The following is a 16,571-nucleotide window of genomic DNA, read 5'->3' on the forward strand; positions in this document are numbered from 1 at the left end:
CTGGAAAAAAGACAAGAAAACTAACGCAATTTTAAAGAAAAGTTCCTTTTAACTATTTCTATAATTTTTTTTTACCTCTTTATTTATTAATTATTAATTATTTTTATAAAATTTTGTCTAAAACAAAAACTAAAGAAAGTTTTGCAACGAAATACGGAAAAAAAGAAATCTAACGACCTAATGAATGTAGATTTCTCCGCGGAAATTCTTCGAATACTCCACGACACTCTTGTTATTGGGCTAAGAGTAAGTCACCCCTTTGGCCATTTTGTCAAGTAAAAAAAGAAAGTAATTTTTATTTTTGCATTATTTCACGTTATTGCGAAACGCTAAACAAATAAAAATGCAACCGGTACGTGCAGTGAGTCCCAAAGAAGTTGGTGGAAATGGGAAATTAATGAAATTCTCTGTGGTTTTTGCAGCGTACGAAGGTTTTTGTGGGGAGCGTCCCTCAGGGAACAAAACCCGAAGATTTGCGTCGATTGTTTGAGAAATTCGGTGTTGTGACGGAATGCGATATAATGAATCGCTGTGGATTCGTCCACATGCAGACACAGGAGATGGCTGACAATGCTATTGCTGCACTCAACAACACGAGCTTCCGGGGGACGACAATTAGTGTGGAGCGTGGGCGGATGAAGGAACGTGGTGCTGGTGGGGTGAAGAAGGGACCCGGCGGCGGGGGTGGGATGATGAATCAACGTGGACCGATGGGGAATCGTGGTCCAATGGGTGGGAATATGGGTGGTGGTCCAGGTGGCCCAAGGGGTCCCATGGGTGGTATGAGAGGTCCACCGGGTCCGGGAATGAATAAAGGTGGCCCAAATAGGGGGAACAACATGAGAGGTTAGCCGAATTTTCCTTATTTTGATGGAATTTAGAGGCAAAGGATGGAAATTGATGAGTTTTGCATTCTTTCAGGTCCAATGGGTGGTGGAAATATGGGAGGAGGAGGAGGTGGCAATCAGGGCGGCCCAATGCGTCGTGATCGTGGTGCCAATGGACGCCCCAATCCCTACCAACGCGATCGTCCAGATTTTCCAGCAATGCGCGGAAAGCCCGGGATGCGCAATATGGATCAATTTGGCTTTGACGACATGATGCCACCGATGGACATGAACCGTGGCGGCGGAATGATGGACAGAGGTACAATAATGGACCTTTTGTCTAAAGCTCAGTCACTTCATGCCTTTTCCAATAAAGGAATGATGGATCGCGGTGGACCCATGGGCGGTGGCAACAGTGATCGCTTCGACGACGACGGCTTTGGGTTCAGCAACGAGGATCGCCGGGGATTTGCTCTGCCAGAGCGACAAATGTTCAACCAGGATGGCTACGATGATCGCCGTGGAGGGCTCTTTGATGACATGCGAAGGGGTGGCCCACCACCAATGAGAGGCGGTGATTTCGGTGGTGCTGGGGAATTCATGGGCCGAAATTCCGGTGGTGGTGGTGGTGGAGGAGGAATGGGCGGCGGTGGTGAGATGTTCTCCCGACGTGCACCACCAATGTAAGTTGCAAAACAAGTAAAAGCAGGAGAGGAAATTAAATTTAAAAAATTATTATAGGCGCGGCGGTGGTCCTGGTGGACGAGGTGGTGGTGGTGGATTTGACATGGATGGAGGCTATGGGCAGGGATTCCCACCCCTAGGAGGCAGTGGCATGGGAAATCGGTAAGTACAAAGCATTCCGTGTTTCTTCTTTCGCAGTATCGCCCCTCCCCTTGAACGTATCATTGATCGCGTTGATCAATGATCGAGGATCTTTCATTCTTCCGGAAGCATTTTCATCTCGAGGCCAAATATTGATTAAAAAAAGAATGTACGACTTTGCCGAAATATTGAGCGGATAATCACGAAAAAAACCTACCCCTGTGCCAATAATGCCTCATTTTATCAAAATACCTAATCTTACAATTACTTAATTTTTATTGTAGCAACGGCCCACCACGTAGATGGTAGAGAAGAAACGTCCTGCGTTTTGCAAAAAAAAGATCATGCAAAAAAGAGTTGAAAAGAAAATTAACAAAATTCCCATTTTTTCCGGGAATATTCCTCTAAAAGAGGGGAATTCACAAAATAAAATAAGTTTATCCATAAAAAAAAACAAAGAAAAAGAGATTCCGAATATTATAGAGAAAAGAGGACATTCAGTTTAACGTAGAAATCCATTCTTAAAATCATCTTCCATTTTTTGCTCGTTCAACTTAATATTCTGACATAGAATTGCTTACAATGAAGTTTACAAAAAAATAGAATATTCCTTCTTAATTTTTGTAGTCAATACAAAACGATAATAGTTCTTTGTTAGGTTTTTTGTATAAATATACGTATTTTGTTGCAAGATATACCCAAAAAAAAGAAAGAAAAAATAGACAAAATGTCCGAAGACGTAAATAAGAGGGATGATTGTTTTGGAGAAAGTAGTTGTAGGTTATTTGAGTAAAATTTTATTGAAAAAAAAAATGTAATAATGTCGTCAATGAATATCATTTTAAAGGAATAATAAAGAAAGAAAATTATAAATGAATTTGTGGGGTTTATTTAACGGAACAGAGCTGATCATGAACCACACTGAGATTATGTTGATTTAAGAAAAAGAAAAATGAAAAGGAACTTGAAGAGTAAAACTACGTCATTATCATCGTTTTTCATGAAAACCATGTTCATGATGAAGATAAAACTCTATTCTGAAACGACTAAAAAATTACGAGAGAACTTGTAGAGGGATAACCAAGGGTCTTTGTATGTCATTCAGGGCCTAAAATAAATTGTTGGACAAGAAAACTCCTAAAGTAAAGTTAAGTTAAGCTCTATATGATAGAAAATTCATAACGGAAACGGAATTACATTGCTGCGAAGTCTCCTCCTGGTTAAAATCCAGACGAAATCATCGTCTTCGTCTAATTTTGCAGCAACATCTCTAAAACAGTCTTCTAACCATCTTTAAAAGACCTTCCCAGATCACGGATAATTATTTTTTTACGACAAAGACGATAACTAATTCTGTTTGGTTTTTAGCAAAGGTGCAGTACAAAGATTAAAAAAAATTGGGTGTGTTCTGTAGATTTTTAAGACACTCGTAAAATCAGAACTTCAATAAGCAATAAAAGGTCAACGGGTAGTGTCGGAAGGAATAACACCTGAAACCTTTCTCATCTGTTCATCAATGTGGGGATTATAGTTTATACTGATACTGGAGTACAGCTTAAAAATTATTTTCTACCTTCTTCTTTTGCAAAACAGAAATTTCGTAACCTGATTCAGAGACTATGTCAAAAAGTAGAAATAAAAAAAAAAACAATTAGAAAAGTCTTCACTTCTACAATTTGCTAAGGTTTAGAAAATATTAAAACGTTAAGAACTCAGTTTTCAGTTCTATCGTGTTTAGAATCATAAATCATTTTATACCTATTAAGCAATTTTACCAAAACGTCACTGAAACACATTAAAGCTGCGTCTCATTTTCCGTTCGACCGCAAATCTCAATGCAAGGTCTAGGTTTCCTTTAGATTAGGGGACCTGAGGAAGATTGTCAATTTTAGGGCAAAAGCGTTAATTTTTCTTTGTTAAAAAGGTCAAAATTAGGTTCTGTTTTGCAAAGAGAAGGAAAGAACTAAGAGATTGTACTTCAAATCATTATGTTCTGAACTCACCAGCATAAACGTATTAAATAACCTGCACAGTGGGTAAAGGGTAGTGAAAAAAGATACGTTGCGGTACGTAGCGAAAATGATCAAAGTGAGAAGAAGACTTTGTGCGGAGACTGAAAATAAAAGAGAGACGTGCAACACGGTTGCAGCAGCGACTTGCTGATTTAATTGAAATCAAATGGAGAAAGTGTCAGAGATGCAAAAAGCGGCCCAAACCATTGCGACCATTGACCAACGATATTATGCACCGTTTAGTGTCCAAAACTGAAAACAAACAGTTTTCTCGATGCTTTTGTGGTACGTATGAAAAACAAACAAACAAACAAAACAATGCCCAAAGATCATTGATTAGCGTTAAGAATGCGATATTTAGAGCAGAATTTAAAGTTAAAAAAAATACGAACTCTTCGTCTTAAATCTTAAATCTTGGATATTTTTCAACTCTCCTTAGAATTTTTGTATTTGAGATTTTTAGTGCGATTATTTATAAAAATTATTTAAAATAATATACAAAAAGAATATTAAAAATCGTTTTCGGTGCTTCCTAATTAAATTCTCACAGAGAATGATTTTTTCCAAAAAAAATTTTAGCGACATTCTTTAGAACACCTTTGCGACAATTTTTGCATACAGTTGTGATGCAATTGCCTTAAATTCACAATTTATTAGCGATTCCGTTGAGAAATAGGTTCAGTGTGTATTTAAACGTTTTTTGAATAAAATTAAATTGCAAATTCTAATTTATTGCCGCTGCTTTCCCCCCACTTGTTCACAATTCTAATGGAAATCCTTGTATTTTTCAGGTTTCTCATTCAATGCTCCGCATAAAATACATCGCGCGAATTGGCGCTACATAAAAACCGCAAACTGGCTGTGAGAGAAAACATCAATCTGTGATAGAAATCTTTAGTACAAAAGTTTTTTAAAAATATAATAATTTATTTTAAAAAAATTTGTTTTTTTATTTTTGCAAAAAAAAATTTTTCAACCTGTTGAGTGCTTTTTGAAATTCCCGCGCAATGGGATTGCCACATTTGAGGTAAATTTCAGAGTAAGGCAGTTCGTTATGTGAAGCTAATTTTCGTAACGGTTTTTCAACAACATGCGTTGTTATTTGATTTATTAGTTAAAGTGGATTTTTCAGTGGTTGTAGTGCTATTTTTAGTTATTTTTTAGGTTTTTCAATCCTACAAAACTCTGAGAATTTTACAATTTTGTTAAATTCTTAAATTACGCCCTTTCGATCTAAAGTTTGTCTAATCTAAGAGATTTTTCTTTCAAAAAAAGCTTGATAACATAATCTAGAACAGATCTAAAGATCAGTTCTAAAACTTTAGTAAATCATTCGGAATTTGATAACATAAAATAATTGCCCTGACTCCCTTTTGTGCTCATACAAAGTTCGAGCTCGGCTTGAAAGAAAGACTAAAAGAAATCTCTTTATGTGGAATACCAAGTGAATCCCTCCGTAACAGCTGATGGGGAATTTTCCTCTCCAGTAGCATTTTGATCAGACTCCGAAGCTGACGCTAGCGCGATGTTGTCTTAAAAAGAAGAAGAAAAAAACAGTTTTATCCACTTTTTAGCGCTAAAAGCATATTTTTCTGTTGCCGTGTCGACATTTTATTTTATTGTTTCGCCCCCACATCCTGTGATCTCCTAATTTGATCTCCCACCCCATTCACATTTGAATTAGACATATCAAGTGAAGGTAAAATGTTCCTGACACATCATTCAATGAGGCTGATCTCCATTGTGGGCTTCCTGATGGTGCTGCTGTTTGCAGCCACCACAGCCACGGAAGAAGGTGTGGAGAAGACGGGGAAACTCGTTTTTGCACATGTGGTGAGTTGAAATGACACACAACCGTGGAGGTCACGACCTTCAATCCCACCCGTGTGTTTAGGGCTACCCTGATAATCATCTTTGTACTTTAAACTACCACCTCGCAAACAGATGTATCGACACGGCGACAGGACTCCGATTGATCCCTACCCCAATGATCCCTACCGGACACCAACGGAATGGGATGGAGTCGATTGGGGTCAACTAACAAATGTAAGTATTATTCTTTTTTTTTTCTTAACTTCCTCTCAGGAAAATCCTTCATTTTTTGTCATTTTCAATATCTTTGTTTAATTTTTCCTCTAGCGAAGGCTCCAAAAATTTAAAAATTCATTCAATAAATAATTAAAAATGACGATTTATTTTAGCCCAATTCAGAGTTTTATTGTAAATACAGCTATTTCTGTCTTCTTTGTGGGAATTTCGACTTTCCCAACTTGCTTATCAGTGATATTGAAAACAAAAGTTGATGCGAAGGCAGACAAAAGAACTGAAATAACACCACGCGACATTTTTTTGTCAATCATTGGAAAATTTAGTTTTTTTTAATAGAGTTAATTAACAAGGAAAAACTTAGCAAATTTAATAAAAAAAAAAAGTTCGTGAGGACACGCTTGAAGTTTCTTCTAAAAAGTGATCATTAAAAATTCTTCATTTTTACTTTGATGAGTTTTATTATTGAATTAGGGTCTACTAGGGTGAATAGGATCATCCAGAATAATCAAAGAATTACTTTCAAAAATACTTAGAACTTTTTGGAAGTTGTATTGTATTTTAAAGGATATTTTAAGTCATTTGATTCATTTGATACTTTTTGATGATGACCTTTTTTCTATTTTCCACAAATCTGAGACTCCAAGTCCCAAATTACATGAGGATAAAAAAAACACGTTTTATAGTTCTATTCAGCTTAGAATTAGTCAAGGCTGAATGAGCTGTTAATTATCTAAATGTAGAACTTTTTTGGCAAAATAATATGAGTCATTTAGATAGTCAAGTTAGTGCTAAAAATTAAAGATTTGTAAATTAAAATGAATATTTTTAATCCCCTTAAAAATCTTTATGTCAACAATTTGACCTGTTCAGTTCTTTTACTATGCCAAGAATATTCAAGAAAGTGAAAATCTCTGCAGAGTAAATTATTTTACGACTAGGAGCCTTCCAAGAAAAGGAAGGCAATAAAATATCCAAGGCGTAACACGTTTTCTTCCTCAAAGATATTCTATTTCTCAGAGCTTAGCTTGGTTAAAAGAATCTGTATAATGATCAGAAAATAAAGGGGCGTATTAGAACCATTCTTGATAAGAAAGAAGAATTTTATTCCCTATTCAATTATTTTTTAGGCGCACGAAAAGTGTGATTAATATATTTTTATCAGAAACAATAAAATTAAATTAAAAAGTAATTCCAAGAGCTTTAAAAATTATTCAAGTCGAATTTTATGTGGAAATTTAGAATTCTCAATGATCACGACTTGAAAGAATTTTATCATTAAAAAAAAGAATAAAAATCATTTTCTGGCTGTAATAAAATAATTCTGCTGCCCAGTGTTAAATAAAACATATTTTTTTGCTGAAGCTGCTCTAAATTAAACTTCTCATAATAAAAGACATTGACCTTTTTTGGGGAAGCAAAACCTTCTTTACAAGCAAATTCATTGACGCATCTTCCTTTTTGCAGGTGGGCAAGAGGCAACACTACGAATTGGGAAAATGGTTGAGGAATCGCTATGGGAGTCTTGTGAATGAAACCTACTCCCGCAATGAGATCTTCGTACGATCCACCGACGTGGAGAGAACACTCCAGAGTGCTCTGTCCAACCTGGCGGGTTTCTTCCCTCCAATGGGCCATGATGTGTGGAATGAGGATCTCAAATGGCAACCAATCCCGGTGCATACAATGCCCGAAAAATTGGATCTCTTATTGGCTTCCAAGAAGGCCTGCCCGGCGTATCAGTATGCCCTGAAGAAGCGACGTCGTTCGGAGGAATACAAGGAGCTCAATAAGAGATTCCAGGGGCTGTATGAATACCTTTCAGCAAATACTGGGCGCCAAATAAATAGCCTCGAGGGGGTTCAGATGCTCTACAGTTGCTTACTCATCGAATCGATTCACAACAAAACCCTCCCCGAATGGACCAAGCCCATCTTCCCGGGTGACATGGAATGGATTTCAGCGAAATCCTTCAGCACGTACTGCAGCACCCCGCAGCTGGCACGCCTAAAGTCCGGTCCGATTCTCAAGGAAATGCTGGAACGTTTCAAGAATAAAACTTTAGGGACTCTGAAACCTGATCGATCGCTGTGGATTTACAGTGCCCATGACACCACCGTTGCCAACCTCCTCAACATCCTTGGCCTCTTCGACGTGAGTATATTCCATCAAATATTTACTCAATGCAATCAAAAAAATGCTTTTCCTCGTTGATAAGACCAAGCTCCAACAAACTTTTCCCCTCCTCAAAGATAATTCTTCACAGAGTATTGTTCCACACAAAATCATTTACATAAACTTTGCAGCCACCCCATAGCCCACCATTCGCAGCGTGCGTGATGCTGGAGATGCGATTGATTGATGAAAAGCCCTACATTTCGGTTTTCTACAAAAACACAACAGCTGAACCCGAAGCAATGAACATCCCCCGGTGTGGCCCATCGTGCCCTCTTGACAAAATGTTCACACTCTACAAGGATCTCTTGCCAACAGATTGGGAGGCTGAATGCAAGCTCCCCCTCATGACCATGAGCTACGAGGAGGTAGACCTCTCTTCGCCGTCCTCTCCAAGTAAGTCAAATATATTTTTATTTATTTATTTCTATTTTTCTTTTTGCAAAGAAAATGTACTGGTAAGCTGACCAAGCTTACGGGAGCTGTGTTTCTTTCAGTGTACCAATTTTGTGAGAGCAAACTATAACGCGAATTAATTTAAATACGCGCAAAGTCGGGAAAAGTAGAAAAGTCATACGCTAATAAATCTTTAGAAGGCCATATTTCGAGAACGGATCCATAGATTTTCATAAATTTTTTTTTGTTTGAAAGGTCTTGAAGTCAGCTATAACATAGCGAAAAATGAAAAAAATTTATGTCGCCATTTTCGAAAAATTCGAGTTCGAAATTTTCGAAAACTTTGTTTTCGATTTTAGCGCCTCTTGCGGTCATTTCTCGAAGTTGCAATGTTCTAGACATTTGTAGGGTTTCTCGAAACCTTTCATTTGCGCTTGAGTTGACCAAGATCGGACTTGTAGAACCCGAGATAAGACATGCCAACTTTGGAAGGCTATATCTCGAGAACGGATCCATAGATTTTCTTCATTTTTGGCATGAAGCTAGATAATATGGTCAGCTACAACATATGAAAAAATGAAAAAAAATTATGTCGTCGTTTTCGAGATATTCATCGAAAACTCATCGAAAATTTTGTTTTTGATTTTTGGCCCCCTAGCGGTCACTTTTGAAACTTCGGATGTTCTAGAGAGTTGTAGGGTTTGTTGAGATCTTTCATTTGACACCGGGTTGATCAAAATCGGTCAAGCCGTTTTCGAGTTATGGTCGATTTTCGATGAAAAATTGTGGCGGCCATATTGACTAAACGGCTTGACCGATTTTCGAAAATGAGGTATCGTTGGAAAGCTCCTGATGGCCTTTACAACATATCAAAATTTCAGATTCTAGCTATAATAGCGGCTGAGATATAGCGAAAACAAAATTTTGAGGTTATTCAAAATGGCGGACGGGGGGGTGGGGGGGTTGATTTGACCTCATAATCGGACGTCTTCCAGTCGATATTTAAACTTTGCCGTTTACCGCAAGTCTCTATCTATTACCGTTCTCTCGCAAATTAGCGTTGTACTCCGGCCGGCCGGCCGGACGGCCGGACGGCCGGCCGGCCGGAAAAAACTTATTTTTGGCGCATACGTTTTTTGGAATGTGGGGACCCTAATTCGTGCTCATCCCAAGTTTGAGCCCGATCTGACGACTTTCGATTTTGCTCGGTACACAAAAGCTGTGTCTGAAAGAAACACAGCTAAAAGTTCAATTTTGGATTTTGGCGTGGGAATTTCCTACGTACAAATGAAAAGCATAATTTATTGCAAAATTAATTACTCTTATCTGTTTGCAATTTTCACGTTTAATTGGCGTAAAAAGTAAAACTCGAAGCATTTGTGCATTTGGGTCGTAAATGATTTAATTGTTTCCAACAATATGCAAATTTATTTCTTTTTTTAGTAAAGAAAAAAAATGTAGGGGAACGTGGCCCATTACGGACTTTTTAAGGTCTTTTTCAATCCATTATTACTTAAAACTGATTAAACTTTAAATGTATAAAGTTTTGGGATTGAAAAGAGCATTAAATGAGCTTTAAAATGGTACTAAATTTAAGAATATTGCATTTCATTTTTTATACCATTATTTTCTCATTCTGCGCGGACCTTTAGAGGTCCGAATTGGGCCACGTTCCCTATTAAAAGAGAAATTAGTGCTACAGATTTTTTATTATTCTCTGAATATTGTTCAAATTTATCGTCCATAAAACAATTCAAGTTAGTTACTTTAACTAACTTCTGTTTAATTGGCATTTTTGTAACATATTATAATTTTACAATTAAAATAAACTAGACATTATTTTTTAAGAATTGCATAAAAACTTCTTTAAGGCGTAAATTAAAGAAAAATTCTTTAAGAATTTATAAGCTAAAATTCTTAATCAGAGGATTCTAAAATACTGTTAAAAATTAGGCAAAAAAATTACTTTTCATTTTACTTCTGCAGCCGAATTAAGTTTTATATTTTTTTAATATAAAAATCTTCGAAATATTTAAAGTTCTAAATATTAAAAAAAAAATGCTTCCTTCACGCCAAACTCCCGAACTGAACTTGCTTATAAATATATTTTTTTTAACAAAGAACAAAGTAAAATCTTTTATGCTAAATAAATAATTTCTTTTCTCATCCTTTTTATCAACGTAAAAATCCCAAATTCTTAATTCTAAAAAACTTTCAAAAAAAACCAATCAAAAAAGCTTATTGTATTGCTCCGAGCTTGTGGGATTCATTTGAGGATTGCGATGCAATACAAAGTCATTGCAGTAAGCAAGGGACGAGCTACATCCAACAATTTCTTACAGATGATAGTACTTAAACTTTAGAAAGCTTTAGAAGAGTGAAAATAAAATTTGCAATAACAGTACAATGTAACTACTTTCTTTAGTTTGTTTTTTAGAAACTTTTTTGTAGTAAATTAAAGATTGATTTAAAAGAAAAAAATGTTTTGGATTTTCTTTTTATTGTAAATCATGGAAAATGGTAGCACTGTGATCATTTTTTTTTCAATTAATTTATTAATTAAAATAATATCTATGTAGTTCATTTTATGCTTCATTTATGCTAACATGCTATATCATGAAGAAGAGACAAGAAAAGCATATTTTTTCTATTTCATTAAAGTCGTTGCTGTGACTGTGCTTGTTACATCCTGCCTTGCACTTCTTCTTGTCCTGATGCTCGTCTATGCTGCCATCACCTACAACCGTCGTCGGCACTACCAGGAACTCTACAACATTCGCACGGGACCATCGAGGAGATCACAATTGATCTGAACGAGCAAACTAGACTAACTTTTCTTTTCCTATTTTCACGCCTTTTCACGCGCGCTTTCATCCTTCAATTGCTGCTTTTAAAATCTTTTTCTTTAAACACCCTATATGCTATTTTATGCTACAACAATAACTTCATTCTAAAAGACGAGATTTCCTTCCCAACATGAGACTGCTGTTAATCGATCAAATTCCCAGATTTTATAAAAATTATTTCTGTTATTTGTGTGTTTGTTGTGTGTGTTGAAGGGACGCAGATTGAAGCTTTTAATACAATTTAAACAATTTTATCACAATGAATATTTATCCAACGCCATTGACAGAAAAAAAACCTACTCAGAGACCAAATATCTCGGGAGATTTTATGAGAGCATAGAAATATATATATTTTCGCTAAAAAACGTTGAAGATTTGTAAAATTTTAACAAGAAAAAAAACCAAAATTTGTGTCTCAAATATTTTTATTCTTAAAATCATTATTCAGAGTTTGATAAATAAATATTTGGAAAGATTATACATGAGTGTGGATTTATTGGCTTCCCATTCTGCTGGCTGCTGCAGAGACAATCCCCATACGGAGGAAGATTGCGTGACAGCAAAACAATTCTCTTAATAATGGAAAGTATTTACTTAGTCCCCCATGCGCAATATTGTAGAATAAAGAAATCTGCCCAACGTGTTGCTGTTGTTGGTATTTTTATCACGCCTATTTCCACGTCTTGCACCACATTTCCCACGTGCTGGAAAAATTAGATAGAGCGTCGTAAATTTAGATGTTAAATGACAGCAGTGAAGATGTATGAAATGGGCAGGAGTGAGAAAAACAAGCAAAGATTATGTTTGAAGGTTTGTTTTGTGGGAGAAAATCCTTTTTAATCTTTCTCATTAGATGAAAATGTTTAATTAAACTTAAACGAATTATTGTGCTTAAAAATAATATAGTTTTTGCAATTATGGGGTAGATTCTGACAAAAATCTTTTCTTTTCTTACAATTCTTCGGTTATAAGATTTTTGGTATAGGTATTTTGGGGAAGCTCTTATAAGATTTTTGAAGAAAAATTACTTTTCTAGGGCTCGTTAATGATTTTAGAGCAAAAATTTCCTTGTTTTACATTTATAGAACTACGATAGAACGATTTTAAAAGATAAATTGTCAAAATCTTAAAACTTTCAAGTTTTTGGAAAAGAAAAAGTAAAGATTTTTATCAGAATCGACCCCTAATTCTTCTTAAAAATTTTAGATTGATACACTTTTTCTTTAAAAAAATACTTTAGCTAAATTAGACGGAATTTATTAATTATTCGTATAACGACTTCATTCTAAATCTTCTTCTTAAATCTCTAAAATATTCTAAGCATTCAAGAATTTCTTATTTCAATGTTTAAGAAAGAAAGATTCTATTTTTCCTCGCAAAGAATTGTTTTTTTAAGTTAGAATTTAGTCATTAAAAACCTTAAAAACATTAAGAACTATTATTCTAAGTCAATCAGTATTCCCTCAAATCCTTCTAATATTAATCATTCTTCATCCTTACCTCTCTCTCTCCTCTTCTTCACGTCCTGTTGACTTGAATGTGAAACTTGCAGGATGGCATTGCCTGAACTTCCGCCGTAACCGTGCTATTGATTCCCAAATTCAGCAAACTCCCCCTGATGAGGCCACACGTGAAAGCCACATACTTCGGGGCGTGCTCCAAGTACTGCGTACCCGTTGAGATCTTCATGAGAAAACGGAATGCATTGTCCTGAAGCACATACACTCCCTGATGATTCGTCCGGAGATTGTCGATTTGCTTCTTGTAGATGGAAGACCAAAAGTCCGTGCAGATGAACTTTAGCGTCTCCAATTCATCCTTGAACCGTGGCCATTCCCTCGTGAGACGTTCAATGATCCTATAGCCCGTCGTGAAGCCAATGTACTCCAAATCCGAAAGGTCATTCTCCGTGTTCTTCACCTGTTCCTTCCCGGAAGAGATTTTGAGTTAGAATTTGAGGCTTCTTTAGCAAGTTTTCCGTAGGATTTCCTTACCCCCTTATCCGACAGAATGTAATTCACAAGTTCAATGTGCAAACACTCCAAAACTGCGTCCTCAGACATTATTTTTGTGGATTTTTCACGAAAAAACAGTTTTTTTTCTCACAAAAACAACAAACCTAACCTCACATTTCCGGTTTATCTTATTTTCTTTGATGAGGCAACCCTAAAAAGTGTAAGATTTGAATTTAACGGACATGTTTTTGTTTTTTTCCACAAAAATGCTATTTTTCTTGTTTTTCCGCTAATTTTTTCTCACTTTTGGGGGTCCTGGGGCACTTACGGATGCTCCAGAGCCCCCGGGGAGTCGCTCAATGCAGGATTTGGGGCCTGCGGATGTTTTGACGGTTGGGTTACAAATTTGAAAATTTTGACGGTTGGGGGAAATGGATTTTCGCGAACTTTTCAAACCAGTGATGCCAATCGACGCGGCGTCGCTTTCTAACCGCAAAAAACTACTTCCGGTTGGCAAATTCGACGGAAAATGCGAGAAAATTGCGAAAAACCCTCTGTGCGAGCGAGACACTGATAGTTTCGTGCGAAAAATACCTTTGTCTCATTTCTACCGTGCAACCACCAGCGCTCGAAACTTGCAGAGGGATTTTTCGGAAAGACGCCTCCGGCGAGGAAGCGGGAAAAAATTCGCAAAAAGCATACAAATCCAATAAAAATGCGAATTCTTCGTTTCAATAACGCATATATTGAGAAATATAAGTACATTAACGTCTTAAAATAAGCACAGAAAAATCACAAAATGATTTGAGAAGCAAAAAAATGCACAAAATTCGCGTGATTTTTTGCACTTTTCCACCCCCTCCCTCACTGTGGGGGGCGTACTTTACAGGTCGAATGTACGTTGATTTAATAATAAAATTAAAGAATAAAATTGATTTATAAAGTGTAGAAAGGATGAGGTTTCGTTGAGGGATGAATACTTACCGAATTAAGGTGAAATAAATATATTTTGCAAATTATATTTTAGGAATGAATGATGATTCAGATGATGACAAATTCATCTTCATCGTCATCATCGTCATCCGTACCCGTTGTCCCGGACATTGAGGAACTCATTGATAAGTTGTGGGAATAAACGTTCGAAAGATCCATCACTTGGTCACACTTCCGGCCACGACAGAAGACAAACATTGGGTAATTTACTTCAGTTGTTTGTTGATGACCAACTTGAGCCCTTTCCCTGCTCTGTGGTGATCTCAGTGGCATTAGGTACTGCAAGAAAAGTATTTGGGTTAATTCTTCAATATCAAAGTGAATTCCAGCATTTCCTACCGGTTGAACGGATGCAATAAAGTGATCAAAATCGCTCCTGGTGGGACAATAGAATCCCACACAGCAGCTTGGGTCCATTTTTGTAATTTTCATCTTTCGTGGGGATTTACAGTGGAACGTATTGACCGGGAAGTTCTCCTGATTCACATCCACCATCTCTTGGCAATAGTGTGGATCCAAATAGATGAGTTCTGAATGAAAAGGCAACAGATTAAAGCCCAAATCAAGGATTTTAAGAAGGTTCAGGATCTTCCTTACTATCTTCCTGATGGCCAACAAAGTAGAGGGAATGTTTGGGACGTCCTCCGATGATTCCAATGGATGCTTCAAGGCTCAGGAGTGCCTTTAAGCTATTCCCATAGATTGTATTGAGCTTCTCAGCACCCAAACGGAGAGGAACAAGGAGAATTAGAGCCTTCCAGTGGGTATTTTCCTGGCTCTCTGTCATTCCACCTGCAAACCCAGCAAAGCCATCAAATTCATTCCTTTTAGCATGATCGCGTGATCGCACCTTCAGACCGAAATACCCTTCCCGAAAAAAAAAAGTCTAAAAATAAATCTTTACAGCGTATCAGAGAATTAATTCTCCGTGCCCAAGCATTTATCACGGTACAACATCAACTACTAATTCTTCATGTGAAGGAAAGCAACACAAATGGCAATAATAACAACATTTTTTTCCACATAACTTCGATAAATAATGTGGCTTTTATCAGCTCATTCGCGAAGGCTTATGAAGAATTTCACGGAAAGCCCATATAGGTGGGTAATTCAGACTCAATCACTCGATAAAGAAAAAATCTACAAAAAATAAATAAATGAAGGATTTTTACCTCGAGAAGGTGATCTTGCACGATGCCACGGGGCTGTAGCCTTCCTGTCGGTCACGAGGCATTCATCGAGGATGTCCTGAATGTAAACCGTGCAGTCCTGCGCCACGTAAACTTGAATCCCATCGAGATCAACATTCTCCTGACTTGCATTGCACATTGCCTGACGCAGAAGGTGCGCCACTGCCCCTGGGGCATACCAATCTCCTGGTTTCTTCCCCGATTCCTGCCCCAGCGTAACGAGGGAGTGAATGGAGAAGGGGCTATTGCGTGAACTCACATCCCCGAACCACTTAATAATCTTCCTGTGGAGATTGTCTTCCTGCGTTGCAAAAATCTGCGTATCTGGATCCCAGCGCCAATTGCGTCCAAGGAAGTGACTGACAAGTCCCTGAGCGAGCATCATCTGCCCACTACGAAGCATACAGCCCCACCCACAGTCCGAAGTGAATTGACCCCCATTCAGAGCGGGCATTGCTGGGAATTCCCGGCGGTAGGTCATCCAAATTCGACTTATAAAATCCCTCTTGAACGCCTCAATTCCCTCCTCTTCCCACGAAGTGTCCCCATTCTGCTCATCCATCACATCAGTCCCCAGCTCGTGCACTGCTTCAGGGTCAAGACCCTCAACGACCTGATGTAGGTGCTCCCCATCTCTAAATCTCGTCTCCATTGACACCGGATTGAGTTCCACTGAGGATTCCATTGATGGTGGTGGGGAGAATTTCCTGTGGTAGCATCGCCCAAGAAGCCAAATTGGTTGCTCTTTGGAGAAATTCGCCTTCAACTTCCCACTCCAGCCGTACTTGACATTGTGCCACATTGACATTAGCTTCGATTCCACCTTCCCACGCAATTCCGCCCCCGCTTCACTCTCCGGAGGACTCGCAGGGCTCCCTGGGGATTCATCTTCTGCCCCGTAGAATTGCGTAAAGGCTGCCATGAAGCGCGATGAGTGGCTCTTCCGGGGAGTACTTGTGTTGGATTTTGAAGCCTCACGGGCTGCATAGGCCCCCTCGGAAGGCCCTCCCGTGGCGTGCGGGGGCGATGTGGCTCCAGGAACAGCAGATCGCGAACGCGGTGGTCGCACAAGAACGTCGTAACTCATCATAAAACACACACACTCCTACCCTTTTATGTTGTGCAAGCAGCTTTCTTGAGTCACGAGGAGGGAATTTAGAACGCGATGAACATAATTTAGATTTGCTCTGCACGAGCGGAATGCAATTTTCGCGATGTTTATTTTTGTGATTTTTGTTGGCGAATGCAAAAAAACGTCAAACCACGCTGAAGTTTGCACAGCATTTTTTTTGCATGGAAAAATTCT

General features: G+C 37.9%; 6 protein-coding genes across 10 annotated transcripts in view; 4 read left to right on the forward strand and 2 right to left on the reverse strand.

Annotated features, from left to right (window-relative positions):
• The window catches only part of LOC129787458 (fork head domain-containing protein FD4-like), a 416,355-nt gene that overhangs the window by 195,695 nt on the left and 204,089 nt on the right, over window positions 1-16,571 (forward strand). The window lies entirely within an intron of this gene.
• The window catches only part of LOC129787473 (HIG1 domain family member 1A, mitochondrial-like), a 170,434-nt gene that overhangs the window by 1,922 nt on the left and 151,941 nt on the right, over window positions 1-16,571 (forward strand). The gene's annotated exons all lie outside the window — the stretch shown is intronic.
• LOC129787445 (uncharacterized) lies at window positions 233-4,602 on the forward strand. 3 transcript variants are annotated; one of them, XM_055823025.1, is made up of 6 exons: window positions 233-352; window positions 423-846; window positions 922-1,146; window positions 1,204-1,510; window positions 1,569-1,673; window positions 1,937-3,566. In XM_055823025.1, exons 1-6 carry the CDS (start codon window positions 344-346, stop codon window positions 1,959-1,961), a joined length of 1,095 nt encoding a protein of 364 aa, XP_055679000.1. In that variant the 5' UTR covers window positions 233-343; the 3' UTR covers window positions 1,962-3,566. The 3 variants fall into 3 exon arrangements, with proteins under 3 accessions (XP_055679000.1, XP_055678998.1, XP_055678999.1); XM_055823023.1 differs by lacking the exon at window positions 1,937-3,566 and adding an exon at window positions 4,456-4,602 and having other exon boundaries at window positions 922-1,510; XM_055823024.1 differs by having other exon boundaries at window positions 922-1,510.
• LOC129787437 (prostatic acid phosphatase) lies at window positions 5,138-11,607 on the forward strand. 2 transcript variants are annotated; one of them, XM_055823013.1, is made up of 5 exons: window positions 5,138-5,497; window positions 5,609-5,710; window positions 7,178-7,864; window positions 8,017-8,281; window positions 10,519-11,607. In XM_055823013.1, exons 1-5 carry the CDS (start codon window positions 5,369-5,371, stop codon window positions 10,635-10,637), a joined length of 1,302 nt encoding a protein of 433 aa, XP_055678988.1. In that variant the 5' UTR covers window positions 5,138-5,368; the 3' UTR covers window positions 10,638-11,607. The 2 variants fall into 2 exon arrangements, with proteins under 2 accessions (XP_055678988.1, XP_055678987.1); XM_055823012.1 differs by having other exon boundaries at window positions 5,139-5,497; window positions 10,943-11,607.
• LOC129787470 (trafficking protein particle complex subunit 6b) lies at window positions 11,535-13,255 on the reverse strand. Of its 2 annotated transcripts, none has more exons than XM_055823076.1 (3): window positions 13,122-13,255; window positions 12,628-13,047; window positions 11,535-11,831 (listed from the first exon to the last, which is right to left on the reverse strand). In XM_055823076.1, exons 1-2 carry the CDS (start codon window positions 13,188-13,190, stop codon window positions 12,646-12,648), a joined length of 471 nt encoding a protein of 156 aa, XP_055679051.1. In that variant the 5' UTR covers window positions 13,191-13,255; the 3' UTR covers window positions 11,535-11,831; window positions 12,628-12,645. The 2 variants fall into 2 exon arrangements, with proteins under 2 accessions (XP_055679051.1, XP_055679050.1); XM_055823075.1 differs by having other exon boundaries at window positions 12,628-13,053; window positions 13,122-13,249.
• Window positions 13,808-16,560, reverse strand: LOC129787421 (cysteine protease ATG4C). The gene is made up of 4 exons (XM_055822990.1): window positions 15,248-16,560; window positions 14,673-14,867; window positions 14,415-14,605; window positions 13,808-14,354 (listed from the first exon to the last, which is right to left on the reverse strand). Exons 1-4 carry the CDS (start codon window positions 16,353-16,355, stop codon window positions 14,124-14,126), a joined length of 1,725 nt encoding a protein of 574 aa, XP_055678965.1. The 5' UTR covers window positions 16,356-16,560; the 3' UTR covers window positions 13,808-14,123.

Source organism: Lutzomyia longipalpis, chromosome 1 (genome assembly GCF_024334085.1).
Source record: "Lutzomyia longipalpis isolate SR_M1_2022 chromosome 1, ASM2433408v1".
NCBI classification, from domain to species: Eukaryota; Metazoa; Arthropoda; class Insecta; order Diptera; family Psychodidae; genus Lutzomyia; species Lutzomyia longipalpis.

What these genes read in the sequence shown, in the direction of transcription:
- LOC129787445 (XM_055823023.1), top strand. An exon ending in TAGGGGGAACAACATGAGAG is followed by an intron (nt 847 to 921) that starts GTTAGCCGAATT and finishes GCATTCTTTCAG; the next exon opens with GTCCAATGGGTGGTGGAAAT. An exon ending in GGCAGTGGCATGGGAAATCG is followed by an intron (nt 1,674 to 4,455) that starts GTAAGTACAAAG and finishes TGTATTTTTCAG; the next exon opens with GTTTCTCATTCAATGCTCCG.
- LOC129787437 (XM_055823012.1), top strand. Translation starts at nt 5,369, where the DNA reads ATGTTCCTGACACATCATTCAATGAGGCTGATCTCCATTGTGGGCTTC. An exon ending in ACATCCTTGGCCTCTTCGAC is followed by an intron (nt 7,865 to 8,016) that starts GTGAGTATATTC and finishes TAAACTTTGCAG; the next exon opens with CCACCCCATAGCCCACCATT. An exon ending in CTCTTCGCCGTCCTCTCCAA is followed by an intron (nt 8,282 to 10,942) that starts GTAAGTCAAATA and finishes ATTTCATTAAAG; the next exon opens with TCGTTGCTGTGACTGTGCTT.
- LOC129787470 (XM_055823075.1), bottom strand. Translation starts at nt 13,190, where the DNA reads ATGTCTGAGGACGCAGTTTTGGAGTGTTTGCACATTGAACTTGTGAAT. An exon ending in ACATTCTGTCGGATAAGGGG is followed by an intron (nt 13,054 to 13,121) that starts GTAAGGAAATCC and finishes TCTTCCGGGAAG; the next exon opens with GAACAGGTGAAGAACACGGA.
- LOC129787421 (XM_055822990.1), bottom strand. Translation starts at nt 16,355, where the DNA reads ATGATGAGTTACGACGTTCTTGTGCGACCACCGCGTTCGCGATCTGCT. An exon ending in TGCAAGATCACCTTCTCGAG is followed by an intron (nt 14,868 to 15,247) that starts GTAAAAATCCTT and finishes CTGGGTTTGCAG; the next exon opens with GTGGAATGACAGAGAGCCAG. An exon ending in TGTTGGCCATCAGGAAGATA is followed by an intron (nt 14,606 to 14,672) that starts GTAAGGAAGATC and finishes CTTTTCATTCAG; the next exon opens with AACTCATCTATTTGGATCCA.